This window comes from Micromys minutus (assembly GCF_963924665.1).
Source record: "Micromys minutus genome assembly, chromosome: 24".
NCBI classification, from domain to species: domain Eukaryota; kingdom Metazoa; phylum Chordata; class Mammalia; order Rodentia; family Muridae; genus Micromys; species Micromys minutus.
Genome location: NC_137959.1, coordinates 32,660,343 through 32,687,032, shown reverse-complemented (window position 1 = coordinate 32,687,032; position 26,690 = coordinate 32,660,343). Strand labels below are relative to the sequence as shown.

Genomic DNA, 26,690 nt, shown 5'->3' with positions numbered 1-26,690 from the left:
TCAAACACAAACTTACTCTTGTAGTTTACATTAGAACTGTTCTTTTAAAGCCACATTAAGATTCTGGTCATACAATGCTTTATCAAGTGGTGGTAGAAAATTGGTGGCATCAGAGCCAACAGCTGTGCTATACCCTTATATATAAAAGAAATCACAAAGTATTATAAGGCTCAGCTTTCATTCTGGAATGAAAACACTGACTACATAAAGAACCTAGTTCAATCACAGTCAAGTAAGGAGCATGCTTTCATTTTACCTTGGGTAAGTATTTGTTTTACTAATTTCATTATGTATATCTGAGTATATGTATCTAGGTATGAGCATTTATGAGAATGAACTGGGCCCCTAGAAGCCTGAAGAAGTTACCAAAGGCTGGTTTTGACCCAACCACTGTATATGTGTGCTGCAAACCAAAGTCAGGTCTTCTGTAAGAATAGCACATGCTCTTAACCTCTGAGCCATTTCTATAGCCCTCAGGTTGGGTTTTTAAAAGCAAGTTTTATAGCAACAGAAGAATTCAAACTGGTCCTATTTTTTTCTCCAATTTGGCTTCAAACTATCAACTATTCTCCCTCCACAAACCACCAAAAGATTTTATCTGCATTTCTCTCTCTTCACATGCACACATGCATGCACTAGCATGTCTCTCAAGAATATGTACCTAACTGTATTAATTCCTACTCTACATACTTTTTGTACCTTCCATTTTACCTGATATATGAACCATTTCAGTTTATGGAAAGTAACATCACCCATCCAACATACCACTTTTTTCCCCTGAAGCAAGGTTTCTCTGTAGAGTCATGGCTGACCTAGAACTGATACGGTAGAGCAAGCTGGTCTCAAACTCAGAGATCGGTCAGTCACTGTCTCCCAAGTGCTGAGATTAAACGCAGATGCCAGCCACCACCTCGAGGCTAACAAAAATAAATCTTAAAAAATGTAAATAAAGCTAACTTGGCAAAGATATAAAAATAATTGTAGTAAGTTTGGAAAAAAAGAATAAGCACTTAAAGGAGAAGATATTTTTACTGGTATTTTGCTAATTAAAAAAAAATCTTCCTTACTTTCTTTTCTTGTACTTATTTGTGTTTAGTTTAATTTAGCTGACTTAAAAATAGCTTTTTATATCAAATACTCTTAGCAAACAGAAATGAAGATACAAATCACTTTAAAAGTAGTTAACATATTCACAAAACTACTGATAAATTCTTACCACCATAAAATCGGATCATACAGCTGAGATCAGGGTTTGTAGCCTCCTCCTGTATACGCACAGGGTCTTCAAATCCCAGCCTGGATAAGTAATCATAAACAATCTGGAGAGGTCGTTCAGTGGGCTCCAGTCTCCTGCTTGCACAATTCAGAACATAATACATGGTAAGTAATGAAAATGTGCTTATTTCCCTCAGCTCTTGATCATTTTTTTAATTCCCAGATCAAACAAGATTGTGTATGTGTGTGCTCACAAGTGAGTGCTGTGTCACATGACTGTGAAGGTGCAGAGAACAACAGACGATGTCAAGTATCTTCCCCTATCGATCTCCACTTATTCCCTGAGACAGCCTCTCACTGACCTGCCTTTGAGAGAGACTGGCTGGTCAGCAAGCTCTGTGGATCCAAAACTCCTGCTGCCACCTTCCAATGCTGGGGCTGCCAGGCACAGGCAGACATGCTCAGCTTTTCCTGTGGGCAGTGGAGTTTCAAACCCAGGTATTCAAGCTTCTAGAGTAAGCACTCTTGCCCACTGGGCTATCTACATAATCCAAGACCTGTTTTAATATCACACAACTAATCTAAAAATGTGGTTTTCATAATGAGTCTTAGGATTTCTTTTGACATTGTAAGGACCACAAAAAGCTTCTGTTCAGTGATACAACTGAATTAGAAATTAAAGCTAAGAATTTCTAAAGATTTATTATCTTAAAACAATTATACCCACTGTATAAGAACACAAATTACTTAATATGTTTTCAAAAATAAAGTTTAGTCTAAAAAGTGACACTCGTTGCTTTTCATTTTTGTAAATTTGTCTTTTCAGTTTTTGTTTTTTGTTTGAGAAAGGGTCTCTCACATAAACTAGGCTGGCCTAGAACTCAGTATGCAGCTAAAGAAGGCTTTAAACTCCTGATTCTCCTGCCTTTACCTCCAAGTGCTAGGAATATAGATGTATGTCACCATGCCCAGGCATTTTTTAGAAATTGCTTAACAGAAGGTTTAACAGAAACAGCGGAAAGTTCTGTCTCCTTCTCCAGTCACTCTGTTGAGGTAGTATGCCATGTTGGCTTTGGAAAGCATTACTACTTCCTTAGAAGGAACTGCAAATGAAAAGGAAAAGGAATACAATCTTACAAAGTGGTTTCAACCTCACAAATCTCTTTAAAGACTCTCAAAAGCAACTCTGCTGGTATGTGCCTCAAAAATCCCAGCACTATGGTCAGGCAGGAGGGTTAAGAGGTTGAGGTCTGTCTGAGCTAAGAGACCCTGACTCAAAACAAAAAAAAAAAACTGGGGTTGGGAAAACACTCAGATAGCTCCTGGGGTCCTCTGCATATTTCTAATCTAAATTTAAAGGCAGAAATAACAACAAAAATGTGTAATATAAATTATACTCATCCATAACTAATTTCAAACAATCTACACACACAAACATACATGTAGCCCATGTTTCCTACTCTGTTCCAGGCACCATGTGTCTCCACTGGCTTTACAGAAGGTATTTCCAGAACACCTCGGAATAAATGCCACAATGACCCCTCCCCCTAAAAAGTTTTTACTACAAGGCCTAGACTAAAAGCTGAGGCTCCTGGTGACTGCATTTAAATCGGATTTAAGATATTTTGAAAATATAAACATTGTGGAGTTTATGGGTTCAGCAGTCTCACTAGCACAGATCCTCAGATAATTCTTTTTATCAGAAAGCAAACAGTAATAGATGTCACAACTAGAGACTTAGTTCTACCATTTACCATCTCCCTGCCCTGCTTACTTAACCTTCCTGTATTCAATTTCTTACCAGTATAAAGAGAATGAAAATTCAATCCACGGGGCTGCTACTAAGACTCCCTGCTTTCTTACAAGAACTATATGTGAAGTGCTTAGCAAACTCTCTTGCATGTAATGTGTCCCCTAACATACTGACAATTGTAATTCAAAAAACATACATGTGCCCACAACACACACACACAAAATTAAGAGTGATCATACTTTTTATTTAGAATAAAAAGCATCTCTTCGACATGAAGCAACCAATAAACAAGCACTACATCAAAGTCTATGTACCTTCAAAAGGTCTTAAAGAACATTTAGGAATTACATTGATTAAAAAAGAGATGAAAGCCAGTGTAGTGGTCTGGATGAAAATGGCCCCCATAGGCTCTAAAGGAGTGGTACTAATAGGAGATGTGGCCTTGTTTGGGTAGGTATGGTCTTGCTAGAGGAAGTGTGTCACTGGGAGTAAGCCTTAGGGTTTCAGAAGCTCAAGCCAAGCCCAATGGCTCACTCACACTTCCTGTTACCTCCTGATCCACATATAGAACTGTAAGGTATCTCTCCAGCAGCAGCACCAGGTCTGCCTGCAAGCCACCATACTCCCCTGCCCACCATGATGACAATGGACTAACCTCTGTAAGCCAACCCAAACTGAATGTTTTCTTATAAAAGTTGCTATGGTCATATGGTCTTTACAGCAACAGAAACCCTGACTCAAGATATAGTGGTGCACACCTTTAGTCCCAGCTCTTGAGAGGCAGAAACAAGCAGATCTCTGTGAGTTCAAGGCTAGCCTGGTCTACACACAGAGAGTTCCAAGACAGCCAAGGCTATAGAGTAAGACCTTGATTCAAAATAATAAAATAAAAGAGATAAAATAACAAATAAAGATGAAATATAACATAGTTCTCTGTAAAGACACAAGTTATAAAGAAGGTTAGTCTTTTATATTTGAATAACTATAGAACGATGAGGCAACAGGACTTAAGTTAAAAAATATAATGAAAACAGTTATCACCTAGAAGCTGCAATACAAACACCTGCATCAAAATAAGAACCAAAGAGAAGCTCGCTCACTGCTGCACAAAGCGTACCGACAATAAGTCAGCACCTGGGCTTGCCTTCCTCCTTCTCTGCTTAGTTTCTTCTAGTGCTTGCTGTTACAGCCCATGCCAGGGTAGCACTCCTGACAACTGTGCCTTAGCCTCCAAAGTAGTGTGATTCTAAATATGTGCTACCATGTGGTCTTAGTTAGGGCTTTACTGCTGTGAACAGACAGACACCATGACCAAGGCAACTCTTATAAAGACAATATTTAATTGGGGCTGGCTTACAGGTTCAGAGGTTCAATCCAGTATCATCAAGGCAGGAGCTTGGCAGTATCTGGGCACGCATGGTACAGGCACAGCTGATAATTCTACATCTTCATCTGGAGGCAGCTAGGAAGACTCACTTCCAGGCAGCTAGGGTGAGGTTCTTAAGCCCACACCCACAATGACACACCTACTCTAACAAGGCCACAACTCCTAGTAGTGCCACTATTTGGGCCAAGCATAAACCATCACACATGTCCAGCTCAATTATAGCTTCTGGTTGTTATTGTTGTTGCTGTTGCTGCTACTACTAAAAAGGGGGCCAGAGGAGAACATACAGCACAGAAGTACTAAAGCACATTTTATCATTATTTATTTACACAGTACAGTTTTCTGAGACAAGGCCTAGCACTGTAGCGCTGGCTGCCCTGGCACTATGTACTCCAGATTCACCTCAATCTTGCAGTGGTCCTGCTGTCTGCACCTCCCAACAGCTGGGATTTTAAGTATAGGCCAGTGTGACAGCCCAGGAAGTGACAAAACTAGAAGGTGTGCCCTTGTTGGAGTAGGTCTGTCACTGTGGCCCTGGTCATGGGATCTGTTCACAGCAGTAAAACCATAATTAATACAGTTACCATGCCCAGGTTAATTTAATAGAAAAGATGCTTTTCAGAGTAAAAGCATCAATTAATCCTTAGCAAAAGAAAATCAAAACTCACTAAGGTCTGTGACAATAGTAGGGATTTACAATAGTAGGGATTTTTCTTCAAAAGATAGAGTTTGTTATTAGGTGGTATATATGTGTACACATATGTGTATGTACAAAAGCCAGACAGATCAACGTTGGGTACTTTTTCTCTATATATACCTTTCTCTCCTTATTTTCAGCGCATCTTAATTTTTCTTTGTTTGGTTGGTTTTGTTTTGTTGTATTGCCTCTCACTGGGCCTGGAGCTAGAAAGTAAATTCTAGAGATCAGCAAGATAAAGACATGTTTTAAGAAGAACATATAGGGTCAGTAACATGCCTCAACAGCTACAGGCAGTTGCCAGAACCCAAGAATGAAAGAATTAACTCCTGAAAGTTGTCCTCTAATCTACACATGTGCACTATGGTACAAAAAATATCCACAGCACACATAATAGATAAATGAATTTTATAAAGTGTTTTAGGAGGACTTATAACAGACTTGTTCTACACTGCCCCTCTGAATGAGGCCAGGCACAATGAGAATTCACATCGGTAGATCTGGATCTTAATACATCAAGCTGCTCAAAAATGAAAGCATCACTTATCAGAAGAATAATAGGAATCTGCAGAAATCAACTTGGGCCATATGACCAGAATCATTCTTTTACAACTTAAGTTGAAGTATCTAAACTAAACCATTCTCCAAGTAAATGCAAATTCCATCTTAACTACACTCCCTTCAGAATTTAGAGTTCACTGTATTTCAATACCAAAATTTCATAGGATGATCTTATAGTCATAATTAATTTGTTTCATTTTGAGAGGTGAATGTATTTTTGCAGAAGTCTGAAAACAACTTTCAGGAAAAGTCTGGTTATCTCCTTCCACCACTGTGTCCAGGAATCAGATACAGGGTGGCAGGCTTGTGGGGCAAGTACCTTTACCACTGAGCCATTTTGCCTACTCCATAATGATACCTAAAAGCTAACTCACTTGCTAAATTTTCTATTTTCTCTATAAAAGACAGAAAAATGAAAACATCCTAATCCTGATGCATTTTGCATGATCAAATTACTAGATCTTCTAAAGGTTTGCAGATTTGGAAAACCCTCTTTATATACTATTCCCACCTAACAAAAGCATTTTTCCAGGTTACATGAAAAATTTAAGAGAACCTCCACATCTGCTCTTATTGTTTTTTAAAGATTTATTTATTTCATGTATGTGAGTACACTGTCACTGTCTTCAGACACCAGAAGAGGGCATCGGATCCCATTACAGATGGTTATTAGCCTCTGTGTAGACTGAACACTGCTGGGAATTGAACTCAGGACCTCTGGAAGAACAGTCAGTGCTCTTAACTGCTGAGCCATCTCTCCAGCCCCACACCTGCTCTTATTAATGTAACAAATTAGTACCTAAGGAATATCTCAAGAAGTGCAAGATCAATGAAAGTGAAAGACTAGTTCTATTTATTCAGTAGATTCATTTTCTTTAAAGAGCAGAGAATATGGGGGAAGGAAAGGAGGTGATATGTTTACAGCTCAATTTTTTGATCCAAGTTTTAAAAGTTTCATAAACTGGTAACTTGCTGTTTCTTTCAAAAGACAAAAAGACATTATATACTGTAAAATAGATGCTAGAAAGCTGTTTTATAAACAGGTATAATCAGCATTTGAACCACTCTTATTAATTCTCTGACTTAACAATGAAAAAACTCTTCGTTGTGAATCCCAATCTGCAACGTTTGAAGGTTCCCATACCAACCAGCAAGATGGCAACAATGTCCTCTTGACAGTGGATTATGTGCCTTAGCCAATAGTATTTGTGCATTTGGTCACTAAGCAGTGCTCTAGTTAAAATTTATGTACAGAATACACTTCAGTACGCATATTTTCCAAGAGTTCTAGTTAGGGGTTAAAAATGTGGCTCAATGGCAGAGTACTTTCTTAGCAGGCATAAAGCCTTGGATTCAACTCCCAGCACCACTCCCTCCCCAACCCAAATTGAGTTCTACCCAGACAGTTGCAAACTGTAATCCCATCTACAATCCCAGCACAAGCTTTACAATCCAGGTAGAGGCAAGAGAGACATGGGTTCCAAGCAAGCCTGGAATACACAGTGAGAACCTGTTTCAAAAACAGCAAATAAATACCCAGTTCTTGTTATCAGTGGGAAGAAAAAGCACACACTTCGAAAATCCCATGTAAGACCTAACACTAAAGCCCCCATAACGTACAGCACTGCTCTCTACATTGAATTCAGATTAACATTCAATTCCCATTCACCTTTGGCAATAAAACTGCAAATATCAGTTGACAGTACAGAGACTAATTCCAATAGCAACAGTAAGGATAATTTTTACCACGTGCTATGCTGAAGGTATCTCTGGTATTATACAAAGCATTACAGAGCAATGCCTGTTTCAGAAATAAGAAAACTGACATTCAGAGTGTCATAACTAGAACACAGTAACAGCCCATTTCAACTGTGTCTGCTCCATTACAAAACCAACCTACCTTTTCCCCTCCTTAGGGAAAACCATATTGTTTTATTTTGCTAACATAATTTATGCAGAAAATAGCTCAAGCACTTCATTTGTCATTTCACTCCATGGACCCTAAAAGGTTGTTTTAAATGCCTGAATTTTATTACATTTACTATAACACGCCTTGAAAGATACATTATTTTTTTTAAAGTACCACAGCAGTTTAACAAAAAACATAGCTGGCCTTGGTCCCCGGTTCCTAGGAGGTAGATTCCAAGGAGAGTCTTTGTTATTCACAGGCCCCTTAGGTAATTTATGCTAAGAAATAAAGTGATTCAGGATATGACCCTGTCACCAAAACAAGGGACCAGGTGATTAAAGTCTTGGGATTCTAGGCCAGCCTGACCTGGCTGGAGAGCCAAAGGGGCTGAAGAGGGCTTATTCTTGTTGTGATTGTTATAGTTTCTACATGCTTGGCCCAGGGAGCCAGTATTCTCCTAGCAGCCTTCAGATGAAGATTTCTCAGCTCCTCCTGCACCATGCCTGCCTGGATGCTGCCATGCTCCTGCCTTAACGATACTGGACTGAACCTCTGAACCTATAAGTAAGCCAGCCCTAATTAAATGTTGTCCTTTATATGACTTGCCTTGGGCTGGAGACATGGCTCAGTGATTAAGAGCACTGACTGCTCTTCCAGAGGTTCTGAGTTCAAATCCCACCAACCACACGGTGGCTCACAACCACCTGTAATGAGATCTAATGCCCTCTTCTGGTGTGTCTGAAGACAGCTACAGTGTACTTATATATAATAAATAAATAAACCTTTTTAAAAAAGATTTGCCTTAGTCATGGTGCCTGTTCACAGCAGGAAAACCCTAAGATACTTGTAGACATGGACTTTTATACTAAGCACCAATAAAGGTTCTGTATAAGCTCAGGAAAGCTTCCTGGTTGGGGAAACACATAGATGGAGATTCTCCCAGACCTCGCCCTGCTTCTCTTCAGGTGCAATTCTGTCTTGCATTCTTTACATCCAAACTCTAATCCTGCCTATAGTACTTTCCTCCCTTCTGCTGAGTCTTCCAGGAAACTACTGAACTTGAGCAGCTCATGGGAACTTCCAATTTGAATCTAGCTATCCAGACAAGCAGATGGCCTGGGTACCCCAGAAGAGCTGCTCCATTCTGAAAAAAGAATATTCCTCCTTTTTTGTTTGTATCTTTCTTTTTTTTTTTCTTTTACGATTTCATACTTGTATAGAATGTATCTTAATCCTGTATGCCTCTCCACCCTTTTTGCTTTTGCTTTAGATTTTATTACATTTATGTAGTTTGTGCCTGTGCATGGGTATGGGGTACAGCACACACAGTACATATATGGAAGTCAGAGGACAACTTGGGGGAGTCCATTTTCTCCTTCTACCATGTGGGTCCTGGTAATCGGATGGCAATATCCACCGATCCATCTCCCCAGCTCTTTCTTCTTCTTTTATTAAATATAATTTTTATTCCCTCCACGGGTGGAAAAAAGCAGAAAAACTCTGAACCAAAACAAATGCTGATATTTTACTATGTGATTTTTTTTTTACTACCTTTGCTTTGTTTGTTTGTTTGTTTTATTGTAAAACTGGGCAGTGTTTTTTAATGTCAGTAAAATTTAAAGGATTTCACATATTGTGATTCCTTCATTACCCACCAAAAAGGGAATAAGCCCTAATTTCTCAAGTCATCATTAAGAAAGGCACATTAAGAACACTGCAGTGAACAAGATGGTGTCAGAACAAACATTAAAAGAGAAAAATCACTGCTAATTAAATTATCACCTGCCATTAACTGTAAAATGCATACTGATTCTATAAGTATCAAAATGCAAATTTTTGAAAATAAGTTATTTATATTGATTTTTACAATATACAGCACAGTGAACATTCATGTATACTGTGTAGCACACTCATATGTAGCATGTATGTGGCTATATGTTCACATGACTGCATGTATATATACTCTGGCCAGAGGACAACCTTGGGTATTGTTCCTCCGGTACCACCCACATTTTTATTGAGACAGTCTCTACTCAGCCAAGACTCACCAGGTAGCCTAGCATAGCTGGCCAGTGATCCTAGAGTCCCACATCTCCAGCACTCAGAATCCAAAGGGCACAGCCAAGCCCAGCTCTGTACCATGGGTTCAGGAATCTAACTCAGGTCCACATGCTTGTACTTTACTTGGTTACTATTTACATTACTAATCCACTGAGCTCTCCCTCCAGCCTAACACACTTTTCTTTTAAAGTCTTAACAGACTACTAAAGCCAGGTGTGGTGGCACACGCCTGTAATCACAGGTAGTTAAAGACAGGTAAAACTCCTGGGCAAGATCGTTCTTGGCTACACAGCAAGTTCAAGGTCAGCCTGGGCTACATGAGGCACAATCTCAAAAACAAGAGTGCTGAAATGTGAAGAAAAAACAAATCTCCTTGTCTTCTTTCAGTAACAGTCTGGTACAGACCCATAAACAAGAAATTTCACTCTACTTCAGAATATGGTATAGAGGGATGAGAATTTAGCTCAGTAGAGAATGTAATCTACAAATCCTTAAGTTTGACCCTCAGCACTACACTGAGGGAGGAAAGGAAATGTATGGTACAGATTTGTGTGTGTCTACAGGTGTGCATCCATCTATATAAAAGTTTTGATGACTCGTAAGAAGTCACACACAGTGACAGAAAGATTAGCACTCAGGAGCCCCAATCCCTCCAGTGTTGTCTTCTGCTATAAGCAGCCTATCAGCGCTCAGAGCTTACCTTAAAAGATGGCTATTAAACACTTGACATCTTAGTCATTTTGGTCACTAAGAACCAAAGCAGATATATGACAGTGAGTCAAAGGGCAATCTGTTTTTATTATGTGTGATCTTATTACAACTTTTCAGCCTGAAGGGAATGATTACAATAAGCTTCACTGATGAGTCATTTGCTACTTAAACAGCTCAACAGAAAAAGACAAGGCCAAACAGTATAAGGCAAAGAACAGACTGAGATGGAAATACTTTTTCCCAAACGCAACTTTACCATCAATCAACAACAGGAACATGATCCAACCAATTCTCTGGGCCTCTTCCATGTTTATAAGACAAAAGGAAATAAGCGGCCTCAGAGACTCCCAGTGGGAAGTTCCTGGCTTTGGAGGCAGGAAAATTTGCCGGGCCTCACATTTGAGATACTAAGCTTTTCTTTTTCTTGCTCCCTAAAAGCTGGATCACATCCCAGCAGTTACAACCAAGAACCCCTGCCCCAACACACAATGGATATGAGGGTGCTATTGGGTTGTGTACACTTGTTTACTTCACTAGTTCCATAAGTTTGTAACCCTTCTAGTATAACTGAGTCACAAGTTGTCTTAGTCAGTCATTGTTCTTTTATTGAAAGAGACGCCATGACCAAGGAAACTCTTATAAAAGAAAGCATTTAGTTGGAAGTTCACTTGCAGTTGCGGAGGTTTGGGGACAAGGTGGCACGCAGGCAGGTGCTGAAGCAGCAGCTGAGGGCTACAGTCTGATCCTTAGGCAGACAGACTCTGGACTCGGCAAGGGCTTTTCAAACTTCAAAGCCCACGCCAGGGACACACTTTCTTCCAACAAGGCCATACCTCCTAATACTTCTTCTAATCCTTTCAAACAGTAACACTCTCTGGCAACTATACATTCAAATACATAAGCCAGTCAAGGCCATTCTTATTCAAACTACCACACAAACCCCTAGTTGGAAAAAAAATAGTAAAGGAAATAAAAGAGAGAATAAAGAGAACTTAAAAGGAAAGAAAAAAGATATAATTTAGAGAAAACAGATTCCCAGAACCGAGCCAGGATTACATGCAGTGGTTTAGCTAGCACAATACTACTTTTAAGAGTTGAATGATTTGAAATACCCACATAGGAAATATTTACTAAACACTAGACTGGGAAAATAGTTCAATGGCTGAGCACATGCTTATCACACATATGGCCCTGTGTTAGGTGGAATATATGAATACTTATTAGGTGGTACCAGACAACATTCTCAGTGCTTTGCTGCACTGATAGATACTTAAAGTGCTATGGATGACACAGGAGCTGCTATCTCAAAAGTCAGGTGTGGTGATGAATGTCTGGAATCCCAGCACTCAGAAGGCAAGGTTGAAGCAGGATAACTGCTGTGAGTTCAAAGCCACAATGAGCTACACAGAAAGTACCTGGCCAACCAGGGCTACATAGCAAAACCTTATCTAACAAAAGCCAAACTATGAGACAAATCAGAAGTATGATCTCAGGCTATTGTAATCTTCTGAATCAGAATCTGCATTCTGAATCAGAATCTGCATTCTATGTATTTATTTATTTTGAATGTTCAAGGCAGGTTTTTCTGTGTAGCTTTGGCTGACCTGAAACTCAGTCTGTAGACCAGGCTAGCCTCCAACTCATAGAAATCCACCTGCCTCTGCCTCCCAAGTGCTGGGTTTAAAGGTGTGCATTACCACCACACAGCCAGAATATACCTTAACAAGGTTCCTAGGTGGACAGTTTAATAAGCATTACTTACAAGTAGTAACTCATTACTTTTTATATCAGATACAGTGGATTTAATCCCTATGATAAACAATGAAAATATTCTCCATTCCACAAATCCATAAGGCACAAAACATTATGAACTTGCATGGTAAATTGTCAGAGACAAGATTTGAACCATACTTTTTCATTCTATAATCCAACCTAAGTATATCAAGTCTCAGTTATTTTTTCAGTTTTGGAAATAAGGTCTCAGGTAGTCTAGGCTGACCTCCAATGTTATATGTAGCTGAGGGATGACCAGGAACTCTTATCTTCCTGCCTCCACCTCCCAAGTACTGGGATGACACCCAGCTTTGCTCTCAAAAAAAAAAAAAAAAAGTTTTATATTTAGTGTGTATGTATACACATACACACACCATGGTGTGCATGTCCACTATGTGAATCCCAGGGACCTAACTTGTCTGCTTGGCAACAAGTGCCTTTCTATGCTGAATCCATCTCCCTGGCCCCAACACCCAATTTTTAAGCAACATATAGTATACTTGTAAGATGGAATAATCTGTTACTATTAAAACTGATATCTAAAGTCAAATTTTTAATAGCACAATAAAATTTAGATGATCTTATACTAAAAGAATTATAAGGATATAAAATAAATATATGATATGAACTCAAATATATAATTATTAGAAGGTGTACTGTAATTGTTAAATATCCAGTGAAAAAAAAGTTACTAATATAGGTCGTGAGGCTAGGATCTGGTTATTAGAATACCAGGGCTCAAGCTCTAGTTCAACCACTTTCTGGTTGACTACTCTTAGGTCAGAGTATTCCCTCTTAAATATCACCTACTGTGGCTATACAATGGAAACCATTTACTTCACAAGCCTCTTTGATTTAATGAGGTAATCTATATAGAGCATACATGTAAATATGCCTTTTCATTTTCCAAAATTTCTTCAATAAGCACACAGAACACTTCAGTAGTCAGCAAGAAAGGTTCTCAAAAACAACAGTGCCTCAGCAATCATCAACTATCTCACAAAGGGATACTCTGGAGATAATAGAAGACTAAAATCAAGCTGTTAACAACTAAGTAAGAGATCTTACAGATGATGAAGCAGTAAACTAAGAACAGCTCCTCTCCTCTAAGACCTTTACTCAGCACGAAGTCCTTGACTATAAACCAGTCCCATCATCTGCCCAGCAATATCTGTCTGACCTTGGACCGGTCATTGGACCCTCTCATACCATCAACCCTCCTCTCATAAAAGGAAAGAGACGACCTCACAGTTCTTGTAAAGATGCGATGAGGAAAATGGGTAATATGCTAAGGGATTGACTATTGCAAATAAACTCACGGAGTTAGTCGGGATCAGGCAGTCTCTTTCTCCTCCTCAGATTGAACTTTCTCCAGTAATGAAAGCACACCTATTATATCCATCCAAAGTTTAAAACTGTTTTCAATATCTTCCAATAAATTATATCTTTAAAGAGCTACTCAACTATTAATCATCAAAGCTACAGGGCTAACAAGAGGTAAACTTTCCACTTTAATTACAGTTTACATTCTCATGTTAATGAACTATATCACATTTGAATTCTTAACTAATTACACAACTAATGGGAACAAAGTATAGAGCATGTGTTTCTTCACATTCCTGGCATCTTCTAACATTGATAAATGAATAAGACATCTGTTTATACCAGTGAGCACCATCAGTCACTACCAGCTATAATCTAGGTCAGGGCTTTCCACCTGATAAAATTAGATCAGATTCACAATAAGATTTAGAAGAGCCTAAGGATCACCAACCCCCCCCCACCCTATCCTTTTGTTATACAAAAGGATTTAGGAAATGTAGTTAACCTGAGAACAGAGAAAACATTCAAATGCTAATCTACTTTTTCCAGATTTCACCGAGATCCTAAAAAGAATCACAGTAAACCTCAGTTCACACATTTAATGAGGCATCAGTTTAGGCTCAGCTAAAGGTGTTACTATTATTACCACACTTCTAAGGTGTAAGAAGCTACTTCATGTACACACTTCAATAATGCTGAATCCACAGCTTGAACTTCTGTTTCTATTTACTACTGAAAAGGACAGAAACACACACTGAAGCATTTAAAGAACTAATTTTTTTAACATTGAAATAGAGTTCAGATGCACAGTATAAAAATATTAAGACTGTGGTGGTCTGGATGAAATTGATACCCATAAGCCCACAGGGAGTGGCACTACTAGGAAGTGTGAACTTGTTGGAAGAAGTTTATCACTAGCCCCACAAGGCCCAGTGGCTCATTCATTCTTTCTGCTGCCTGCCCATCCAGATGTAGATAGAAATCTCAGCTACCTCTCTAGCACTATGTCTGCCTGTATGCTGTCATGCTTCCTGCCAAGACAACAATGGACTGAACCTCTGAATTAGAAGCCAGCCCCAATTATTATGTTGTCCTTTATAAAAGTGGCTGTGATCATGGTGTCTTCACAGCAATAGAAACCCTAACTAAGACAGAAGTTGGTACCAGGAGAACTGGGGTATTGCTGTGATAGGTTGGACTATGCTTTTGTTTGGAGAAATGTAGACTTTGGAATTTTAGATTTAAAAAGATGGTGAACACTTTAAGTGAGGCTCTATGAGCCATCCTAGTAAGTATATGCAAGCAGTGGTACAGGGGAGGATTTGAACTCTAGGGGCCCAACTCAAGATGTTTCAGGAGAAAAATTCTAGTGTGTAGCCTAAAGACTGTTCTCATTATATTTTGGCAAAAAAATGAGGCTTCTTTTTGCCTTTGTCTGAAAAGTCTGTTTCGTGCTAAATTGAAAGGTTTTGGATTAATTGTATTGACAGAGAAAAGTCTCAAAACAGCCTAGTATTGACTCTAGTGTGTGGTTATTAGTTCACTCTTATGCAGATCTATAATAAAAAGAAGCAAGCTAAGCAAGAAAAAATACAAAATGTACAGTTTGAGGGGAGAAGGGACACCAGAGAACGGAATGGAGGTAAGTTCTGTGTTCAAATGCTGATGTCAGGACAAGATCCTACCCGAGCTAAGCCTCCAACTCCCAAGAAGGAATTAAAGGAAAGTAAAAGGGAATTAAAGAAAAGTTCAGAGCTAGACACTGTGGTGCACACATATAATCCCAGCACTCAGAAGGCAGAGGATGGCAGATTTCTAAATTCAAGGCCAGTCTGGGCTACAGACTAAGTTCCAGGACAGCCAAGCTTAAGCAGTGAAGGACAACAGAAAGCTGGTGAAAATGTAATTGAACGAGTGGGCCATGTTCCAGCCCCAGCAAGCAGCAGAACGTGACAACTTTGGCCTCGTGGTTCTTGACTTAGAGTCAAGGACAGAAGAAAGGGGTTATGGAATCTCCCTCCACAACTAAGGAAAGCAGCTAAAGCCAGGCATATCCAGGGTGTGCCTGCATGAAGGCCTAGAGAGGCTACAGTGTGAAGCTATGAAGGTAAAGCCTGGATTGCCTTGGAGACTACAAAATGTAGGAGACGCCTGAGCCATGGGATACGTGCCCAGGAGGGCTGCTAACAGGGAGTAGAACCAGCCCAAGAGAAAGAAGTTTGTTGCAGCCAACAAAGCTGAAACGAGTTGAAGATCTAAAGGGCATTTTGATATCAGTCATAGAGATGTAGTTTGGAGTTTGCCCAGCTGGTCTAGCTTTGATCCAGTATTTCCTCATTATGTTCTCTTTCCCCCTTTTGGGATAGTAATACATGAAAATCCTGTGCTATTATATGCTGGAAGTATGTGATCTGCTTTTTCCATTTTGATTTTATAGAGATCATATTAAGAGACTGCATGAATCTCAGAAGAGACTTTGAACTTTCGACTTTAAACAGTGCTGATACTGTGGTAGACTATGGGGACTTAGGGAGTTGGACTATGATGTGGCTACAAGCCTATGTGGTAATCTAAATGAAAATGGCCTCCACAGTTCCACAGGGAGGGGTACTACTAGGAGGTGTGGTCTCGTTGAAAGAAGTATGTCACTGGGGAGTGGGCTTTGAGTTCTCAGAATCTCAAGCCAGGTCCAGTGGCTCATTCATTTTTCCTGCTGTCTGCCCATCCAGATGTAGAAATCTCAGCTGCCTCTCCAGCACTATGTCTGCCTGTGTGCTGCCATGACAATAATGGGCTGAACCTCTGAAACTCTAAACCAGCCCCAATTAATATTTTCCTTTATAACAGTTGCTATGTCATGGTGTTTCTTCACAGCAATAGAAACGCTAACTAAGACAAACACTATTTGTCTTTATATAAAAAATTTAAGACACAAATTACTTTTAAGCCTGTGCAAATATGCTCAACTTCACTCATTAAGAGAAATAAATATTAACTCCTATTTAAGCCTGGTGTGGTGGTACACACCTGTGATCCCAAGCATTTGGGAGGAAATGGCAGAATAATCAGGAATTCAAGGCTAACCTCAGCTACATGGGACCCTGTCTCAAAAAGATTCAGAAAACCTCTTCTTCGACTTCCAACAGGGTTGGAAAAGGATTGCCTTTGGAAAGCTGACTCCATGAGTCTGATATAGAACTGCCAACCAAATAGAAGCACAACTCAGTGTACAGTGCTTGTCTAATGTGGTTGAGGCCTTGAGTTTGAATCCAGAAACGTTTAAGTAAATGAATGAGCAAACAAACAAGTAGCTGTTATCTTTTAGAAGCAGGTTCAGCTCATGCAAGACTATGTATCTACAGTTATATATAAATCTTAATACTAACATTTTAGAGAAAGTAAAGAAGAGGTGGGTATATTTTATATTTTATTAATAGATTTTTTAATTAAAAAATTGGTATTTATTTTCATATATGGATGTTCTGCCTACATGTATGTCTATGCACCATGTGAATGCCTGATACTCAAGGAGACCAGAAGAGGATGCTGAGTCCCCGAGACTGAGTTACAAATATTTGAGAACTTCCATGTAGGTGCTAGGAACTGAACCTAGATCCTCTGAAAAGGCAGCTACGTGTTCTCAGCTGCTGAACCATCTTTCTAGCCCCATATTTTTATATTTTAAATAGAATATAACCTCTATGAAGGAGATGAAAATATCTATCAAAATTATAAATGGTCATATTCCTCTGACCAAGGATAACTGTACCTCTAGGGGATTACCCTCGAGAGAAACCCCTGTGTAAAACAGCAGACACAGAGGAGTTCAGCTGTGACACTGTTCACTGTGCTAACAGGTAGCAGGCTAATATCCATACTGAGAGATTAGGGAAACTAGCTAAAACTACGGTAACCCATAAAGTGGAATAGTCAGGTAGATATTAAGTAAATGATATTATATAAAAATATGGATATGGAAATATCTCTCAGAGACAGTAAGTCAACAATGTGTTGTATACTGCATCATTTCTATTAAGATGTGGATGTGGAGGTATGAGCATGTGTATGCTTAAGAAACCTAAGAGCAAATGTCTTCATGAACAGAGAAGAACTAGCTCCGGAACAGAGAAGAACTTACCTCTCACTCTGTACCCTTTTCTATACCTCCAAGTATGTTTTTCTACTTACAATTCCCCAAAAGGTAACTTTTTAAATCTTTAAATTTGTATATAGGAACTATAATGTATTCCAAATAAAAGAACTATCAAATGTTCCTTCATTATAGTTTTTAGACTGAGAATCATAAAGTAAGAGACTGAAAGATGCTTAGTAAAGTATTCACCATGTAACCAGGAAGGCTGAGTTTGGAGCCCCAGCACCCACATGTAGGCCTGTTGTGATGACTGATGCACACCTGTAACACTAGCACTGAGACAGAGACTGGCAGAGACCCAGGACTCACTGATCAGTCCAACAGTTGGTGAGCAGGTTCAGAAGGGCTGGAGCAATAGCTAAGCAGCTAGGAGTACTAATTTGTGCTGGTCCAGAGAACCTGAGTTAAGATCCCCACCATGCAAGTCAGACAGCTCGCATGAACATACACACATGCACATACACACATGCACATACACACACACATCTCTAAATAGTTAAAAATAAACCTTTAAGAAGCAATAGAGGAAGACACTTAACATCAACCTCTAATCTACAGGCACACACATAAATATGTAGACACACTACATACAAAACAGTAATTGTTAAAAACATTAATTATTCCAAGGACAAATCTTTTTCAAGCCCATTGACTCTAAAATCACCAACAGAATGTGATTATAATCCTCAAGCCCACTTCCAATCAGATAGACAAGTTCCTAATATCTCAGTAGAATCAGACTCAGACCTCAGCTCAGTGTAGTGACATGACTATAATCCTAGCATTTAGGAGACTGAAGCAGAAGAATTGTGAGTTTGAGATCACACTAATGTATTGGAGCCACAATCAACTCAAAACAAAATAAAACATCAACAAGAAAACCTCTAGACCTCACCTGACCAAATCTCCATGAAGCTGTAGATAGAGACTTTCTCTTCCCTCTCCAGCACATATTTCTGACACTGGTGTCTCTACTGTGCAAAGGACAAGATGTAAATCAGAAGAGGAGGAGGATGTGGAGGAGGAGGTGGTGGTTGTAGTGGCAGTGGTCGTGTCTGCTCCATAAAGGTAAACACAGCCTCTCTTCACATCTTCTCTTAGCCAGTCTCTTTCTCGAGAACCAAACCTACTTCTTCTATTCAAACAATTTCTGCTCGCATTGTGTTTCATATTTCTCTAAAAAATTCGAAAAGAAAGAAATTATTAACAAGAACATTGGTCTGATACTCAGTCCTTATACTCAAAATTGCCCAAGCATCCCCTTGGTGATGGCTGATCTTGATTGTCAGCTCGAGAACATCTGGAATCAACTAGACCCACACTGCAGTGCACCGGTGAAGAAGGGATCTTCTTAAACAGATTACTGAAGCAGGAAGTCACCCTGCACCTGGGCCACACCTACTGGCAGCTCACATAAAAGGGCTCGAAGAAGAAAACGTTGCTATTGCCTGCCTGCCCTCCGTTTGCTGACCAGTTCATCGATCCTGTTACTGTAACCGGTATCAAATCCAACTTCCCCAAGATTCCAACACAAACTGAGAAGCAGTTCTTCAGGAACCTTCCCAGACTCTAGTACTAGATCTGAGCTGCTGTGGGCTCAACAGCTAGCAGCCTTTGGTTGTGAGATGGCTATTGTGGAACTATCGGCACTATATCCTGCAAGTCCCTTTCATGTCAGCTGTATCCGCTCCTCTAAAGGACCCTAACCTAAAACACCGTCCTTTAGGCCTCCATCTACCATCCCATTTCACCCTCTTGTCTTCAGGAAGGTGCTAACAAAATATGGATATACTGCCTGCCTTGAGCAAATTTTCAACATTCTGACTTATTAGTTCAGATCTGTTATGGGCTGAATCTGCACTACCCCAAGACAAACTTTCAAAGGCTTGATCCTGGCTAGCCATAAGAACACACACCATTATTCCAAAAATTCAGAGGGAAATGCAGGCAGATCTGAGTTCAAGGCCTGCCTGGTCTGCAAACTTCCAGCAAACAAGCCCTATATAGTGAGTCTCTCTCTCTCTCTCTCTCTGTCTCTCTCTCTCTCTCTCTCTCTCTCTCTCTCTCTCTCTCTCTCTCTGTCTCTCTCTCTCTCTCTCTCTGTCTCTGTCTCTCTCTCTCTCTCTCTCTCTCTCTCTCTCTCTCTCTCTCTCACACACACACACACACACACACACACACACATACACACACACACACACACACAGTGCTTACTCCTCAGCTGATGTGCTATTCAGGGAAGTTGTAGGAACTAAGCTGGCAGAGACAGCTCACTGGAGTTGGTCTTTGAAGATTACAGGCCTGCCCTTCCAAGGTGCTTTCTACTTCCTGATTCAACACCCAGAGGGCACAAACTCTGCCTTCCCTATCCGGATGCCCTCAGACCCTTTAAAATCATGAGCCAGAATAAACCTCTCCCCATTTAAATTGCTTCATCTACGAAGTCCTAGCAATGCAAGTGTAACTCACACATCATTATTCTAAAAAGAGCAACAATAGTCAACCATATATGTGTATATGCAGCAAGTGTGCACATTAGAGTATAACAAAGAAAGGAGAACAAGAGAATAAGGAGTGAATGCTGCTAATGGATACAAGTATATATATGTACACACACCTACATACATACATATACTTTTCTAGTTCTAATTCTGTCATGGAATTTTTTAGGTGAGTCTTGGTGGTGAATAAGTACATAAAACAAATTGAATACTCAAAGTGTCAAATTTAATGTGAAATTTTCAAGTTTTTATATGCCAATCCTAACTATATATAAGTTCATTAGTTTATACAGTCTGGTTAATGTTGGTGTCTGAGGTTTTTATTTATTTCCAAAGGGTTTTAAATAGCAAAAATTAAAACAATTACTAATTCACATTTCAAGTAGAATCTGATACATATAAAGTAAGCCTTTCACACAAAGAAGTCACTTAATAACAACCTCCCCTCTTTAATCTGACAATACAGACTGTTTTCAGACCTCACAGTGCAAACATACAGAGAGCAGTAAGCACAACCTTACAATACAGTATCTGTCCTGTTCCTGCATGCTTTAAAATAATCACTGCTGGCATTCTATAGCCACGGTCTGTGAAATTCACATACACACTACAAAGTCAAGCTACCTTAAAGCAAAACAACTGTTAAGAGCCAACATGAAAAAAATGTCCAGCCTGGCAAGGTGAGGCACACCTATAATCTAGCAGTCAGGCTGAAAAGCAAGGAGAGAATCTAGAGTGTAAGGACAACCTTAACCTGAGTGAGTGAGTCCCAAGCTGGCCTACGCTACAAACTAAGACTTTCAAAACAAACAAAAATGAAAACAACAACAAATCGGTTCTAAAAGTCACCATTTGCCTGTTTTCACAATGGGCCATTTCTATTCAACAAAAATGTCCACTGACTTCCCTCTGCCCTTTGCCATGTTTCAGTCCTCTCTAACCATCTGTGTCCTTAGCACGGTAACCATTCTACTACTCTGTAGAGTGTCTAAATCATCTTCTCCAATTTCTCCACATGCTTGCTCTCCAAAGCCCTACTCAAATGAAGGGCTTATTCTGGAGCCTTCCATAGCTCCCACCAAGCCTACCATCAATGACCCCTCTCAACAGAATGTCTTCACCTTGAATAGACTCTACTATGCACGTTTGGCCATGAATGTCATCTTTTCTTTGACTTCTCACTCCCTTCACCAGAGACCCTGGAGAGTGATTTTAATGTAGGATGTCACAGATACAGATGCAAAGCCCAGGTGACACCACAGGAATCTGCACTTTAGCTTCACTAATTAGATGACAAGGAACTGAATAAACTTTAAAAGAAAGTCTCAATTTTTGTAAAACACCAAATAATTTTTACCTACAAAAATAAAAATAAATAAAAACTTTCACTAGTATCTCTCATTAAAAAACAGAAATACATATAAAGAAAATACTAGTTTGACAGAGAGCAGATACTTAAGAACAACCAAGCCAGGCACAGAGACGCAATGCCTATAATCCCAGATGCTGGAGACCAGGGTCAGAGGATCAAGTTCAAGACCAATGTGGGCTACATCAAAATTAGTAAACAGTAAAAGTAAGGGTAACTAAGCTGGTAACCCCAGATGTGGTAAATTTAAAACAAGATGAATGCCCTTACTTTTTAAATTTAGGATACACAGGTAAATTTGCTTTTGAAAAACAGACCTGTGGGTTGAACACAGCCTTGACATACCAGATAAGCACTCTACTAGTGACTCTTTCAACCCTAAACTGATTTTTCTGCAGCTCAACTTCCTAGAATTATTGAAAATCTTACAAGTATAGCCCTGGCACAGGTGGAAATGAGACCTCTTTTCCCACCAAATGCAACCTTTCTTCCAAGCTCAATCCCGGCTTAATCTCTAAGTCAATAAGGGTTCTCAAGTGCTCCTCTCGAACACAAGAGCCGTCATGTTTGTGTCACTAAGAAACTGTAGCCACTGAACAGTCATCCACCAGCCAATTTTTAATAATCCTTATCTTTTAATCTCTGATAAAGACTAACCAGTACCTCTGATACTGAATACTGATTCTATGTGGTAGTGTAACATTTCTACAAAGAGGCTCCGCATCCCACACTCCGGTAAAAAGGAAGAATGAGCAGGCACAATCTGCACACCATCTGTGCACACACACGACTGACACACACATCTGTGCTCTCAGAACTCAAGAGGCTGAGGCAGGAAGACTGTGGCGAGTTTGAGGCAGTCAGACCTACAAAGTGAAATCCTGCTGCAAAAAAGAACAATAAAACTATAATAAATTAGCAGGTCAAATAATGACTCATGGTCTAAGAAAAGCCTAGAAAGACCCAAAAGTATTATACATTTTATTTCAAGAATTGTTTGTTTGAGATGGGAGCTTATGTACCCCATGTTGGCCTCAAATTCACTCTGTGGGTTGACTCTATCCGCTGAATCCTCTCCCCAGTGCAGGGATTACATACAGTCTGAGCCACCACACCCAGCATATACTTGTAACTGAGCACATGTATTCCTCTAAGACTACACATTTAATAAAGAACTTTATGCTATCAATCTACAACTCTACACTCTAGACTCTGAAGTAAAACTGCAGAGGAGCTAAAGAACCCTTGTAGATGTGGTTCATCTGCGCTTCCCCAATAGTCATTTAAAAGTCTTGACAATAAGCAAAGCAAAAATGTACATATGGAAACAATAAGGAAGATAGACTGTCGAGCTAAATTACCTCGTGCTTCCTTCTTCTCAGGAATGTCTTTTTCTGCTGCCTCACTCATGGGCAGCCTTTGACTGCTAAGAGTCAGCTGGCATCAGGCTGCTCATCTGAGGACAGTTTGACTTTTTCTTTACTTTTATAAAAGCTGTTATCACAAACTTATCCAAAAGGAAATACAATCACAACCACACACCACATCAAACACACGTACAAAGACTTACCATTTAAAGGTCGGAATTGGAGAGATAGCTCAGCAGTTAAAAGCCCCTGTTGCTGTTGCAGAGGACCCAGGTTCAAGTCTCAGCACCCACACAGTAGCTCATAACAACCAACCTAAAGTCCTCTTCTGACTTCCACAGGCACCAGCATGCATATGGTGCCAATACATACACGCAAGCAAAACACTCATCCCATAAGATAATAGAACTCTAAAATTTTCTTAAATATTAAAGTCTGTCTACAAAGCCAAACATTTTAAAGCAGGCCACAAACTGAGTAGCCACCACTTAAATTTAATACTTTTAATTCTAAGAATAACGATGACATATGAGGACTATGATCAGCTCAAAGCTAGTAAACTGACTCTAAGTCTCAGGCTCTTGCCTAGCCAATCCATCAGAATGTAGGATACTTTAAGGTAGATGTTTCTGCCTTCAAGCTTTAATATAATAACAGCTTTAAACAGTATCACATTAGAAGTGTTCCTAAGGGACCAGAAAGAGTATGAAAGGAAAAGCATTTCAGCTCATTAAAAATGTTTTGGGATTGGTTGTTTAGGACCCATACAGCATTCAGGAAGCAAAGGCAGGTGAATTTCTGCAAGTTCTAGATCAACATGGAACATATAGAAATTTTCAGAACAGCAAGGTCCACATAGTAGGAAAATATCTAACAAAACCAAAACAAAATTTTAAAAAAGTCAGGGCTGAGCAGATAGCTCAGTCAGTAATGCATTTGGCATGCAAGTTCAGGGATCTGAGTTCAATTCCCTGCACATGAGTAAAATCAACGTGTGGCAGCAAATACAGGTGACCCCAGCGTTGAAAGATGAAGACCTAAAAGACTCAGTAGGGAGCCAGTCTAGTAGAGTTGGTCCAGGAAGAACACCTGTCTCAAACAGTAAGGTGAAGAGCAATAGAGAAAGATGTCTGACATCTGCCCCTGGCCTCCATACACAGACACACAACATACACATAAAAGCAATTTCAAAAGCATCCATTTTGATAAAAATATAAAACTATTCTTAAAGAAAAAACAAAAAAAATTCAAAAACTAGATTGTCTGTAACTTCCTATCATCTGCTGACTGATTAAACTAAACCACAATCTCAAAATCATAGGAAACATCTGAAAACCTTTAGAGCTTGATTCAGTGACTGGAAAAAGTTCTAGAACTTTGACATACATTCTATGTTGCTCAGGCTAGCCTTAGACCCTGAGGCTTAAGTATGATATCATGTCAGCCTTCTGAATAGCTGAGGCCACAGGTATGAGCCCAGACCTTTGGTTTAGGAGTGTGTTTAAATAAAATGTTCCGGTGTCCTGTGGTCCTTAATGAAGTCTAGATAAACTATGTTGACTCAGTTATGTCAGGCTTTTTATGAAGACCTTTTTATGAAAAGTTGAGAATAATGCTCATGATTTCGGTGTAAGTATAAAGGAATAAAAAGTCTTTGTTTGTTTGTTTTGTTTTTCTGGTTTTCAAGACAAGGTTTCTGTATAGCTGGCTGACCTGGAGCTCTGTAGCCCAGGCTGGCCCTGAACTCAGAGATCTGTTTGCCTCTGCTTCCCAAGTGCTAAGATTAAAGGCATGTACCACCTTTTTCTAAGTATTTTGATGCTTAGGCTGAGGAGTAACACCAGAGTCCTGTACATTGGAAGCTGACCCTCTACCACTGAGCTGCACTCCTAACCCAGAGCCATACCCCCAGGCTAGAAGTCTTTACAAGCATCTCCAGAGAAAACCGTTGGCAAACATGACATTCTTCAAGGTTCAGAAAGTCTTCTGCTCACCACTACTCTTTATAGGCTAACCCTGAGAGAGGGAACCACTCAGCAACACCAGAGAATTTCTGCTGTGGAACACACAAGACCTGCTTCCATGACCTTCGGCTTATTTACCAGGATTCCTGTCAACCGCTGCGGGAAAGCAAGGCTAGAAAGGCCTTCCCGAAAGGCTTTCACAGCAAGGGCTCAGTACTGACCGATCACTGAAATCTTCCTAATGATCCCAAAATGGGAGCTTAAGGAACGAGGGAAAGACAGTCCTCAATCAAAATTTTCATTCATACAATTTGCCACTTCAGCACGACCAAAAAAATGTTACCAGAAAAGGTTTTAAAACGTGCTCATCTTTTGTACACCTAAAACCATTTGATCTCTCTCAAAACTACTTCCTCATAAGCTGGGCCTACAGAACTTTGGTTTCAATTGAATCCACTCACAATTTGCAGTTTGTTGTTTGCTATCACTTTAAATATCCAGAAGACTTTGAGTGATCACACTTCGATGTATGCTGGAGTAAATTCCAATGGGGGCTAACCGTTATGAAGTAGTCTAAAGTAAACTATGCTTTAAGACTGAGAGGTGCTAGAAAATAAGATTTAAGGCTGCCGAGTATTGGTGTCGTGAATTCACTAAGTGCATAATCTACTTTTCTGCTGTCCCCGCTTCTGTGCTACTTTACTAATAATCTTAATAAAAGAAAATATTACTCAACAACAATCTCATTTAATCACTTAATGTTTGTTTTCAACATTAAGCATCTTCGATGCTTGGCAGGCTGTTTTCGAAACACATTAAATCTCAATTTTCTTCCCCTTCTTCTTTGGCAAGTTTTAAATCCTGCCAATTGCTCTCTTCTAGAACTGCAGATGAATTCCATTCCACAATTCCGCTTCGTTTATATACTGAACCAACAGAAAAAAATGTCTGTGCACGATTTCAGAGGTTATTAGAGAACTCCACCCAGTTAGCCACCCTTTAACCCATCTGTGGTGACCTCACCTCACCTTCTGCATTCTTCCTGCATAGAAACTTGTCATCACTCACCTTCAAGGCTGCGCTCTCCTTTCCCCTGCATCTGTTTTCCTATCCTCCTACTCCCCTGATTCCACCAAAAAGCCCCGCTTAGCTGCCTGTTGCATAACGGCTCCCCCACTGCCTTCTCCCAGGATTGTCAGCCAAGCAGGAGTGCCCCTTCGGGCTCTGCTCCTCCCCACCCCCCAACCCCTGCAACACGCCCAGCGGGTTCTCCCGCAGCAGGTTCTCCGGGACTGTCCCCGAGCTGGAAGCGCGGGATGTCGCGTCTTGGAGCCGAGAGCCGGTTCGGAACTCCCGTAGCCAGTCCCGAGGGCAGTGTGGCCGCTCCCGCCGGCGCAGCCCGCGCACACCGCAGCGCCTGGCCAATCGCCGCCGCCATCCTCCGCCTGGGGTGATGTCTTCAGGTGTCCGCCGAGCCCTGCGTACTCGCCGCCTGACTCCCGCCAGGCGCGGCCCGCCCTCGGAACCCCTCGGAACCCGTCCCAGGGCCCCGGGCTAGGCCCAGCGAGGCGACCGCGGTCCCGCGGATGTGAGGAAGAAGGAGGGTGGGGGCAGCGGCTGCCCGAAGGCGTGGGCCTGCGGGACGGCGGTCAGGGATGGACAGCGCCGCGAACCCAGGCGGCCGAGGCCGGGGCGGGGGCGCGGCACGGAGGCCCACAGCAGGCCCGCGGCGGCCGGGCCAAGTGCAAGCGGCCCAGGGATGCAGGGCGGGGAGCGCCCACCGCCTCGGGCAGCTTGGTGAAGGCGGCCACGGCCCTCTTGCTTCCTCCCTTCCTCTGCCGACTCACCTTTAGGACCCGAATGCCTCCTGGCCGGCGAGGCGCAGCCGCTTCAGGTGGCTCCGGGGGCTCCAGCGGGCCCGCGGGCACGGGCTCCACCTCCCCCAT

At 40.7% G+C, this 26,690-nt stretch overlaps 1 protein-coding gene across 1 annotated transcript in view; it reads right to left on the bottom strand.

Annotated features, from left to right (window-relative positions):
* Positions 1 to 26,690, bottom strand: part of PHLPP2 (PH domain and leucine rich repeat protein phosphatase 2) — a gene marked incomplete at its 5' end in the record, with an annotated part of 67,484 nt that extends 40,794 nt beyond the window's left edge. Inside the window, 3 exons of the mRNA XM_080937302.1 lie at positions 1,217 to 1,350; positions 18,439 to 18,719; positions 26,592 to 26,690. Of these exons, the coding sequence (XP_080793428.1) occupies positions 1,217 to 1,350; positions 18,439 to 18,719; positions 26,592 to 26,690 (514 nt within the window). The remainder of the gene's footprint in view (positions 1 to 1,216; positions 1,351 to 18,438; positions 18,720 to 26,591) is intronic.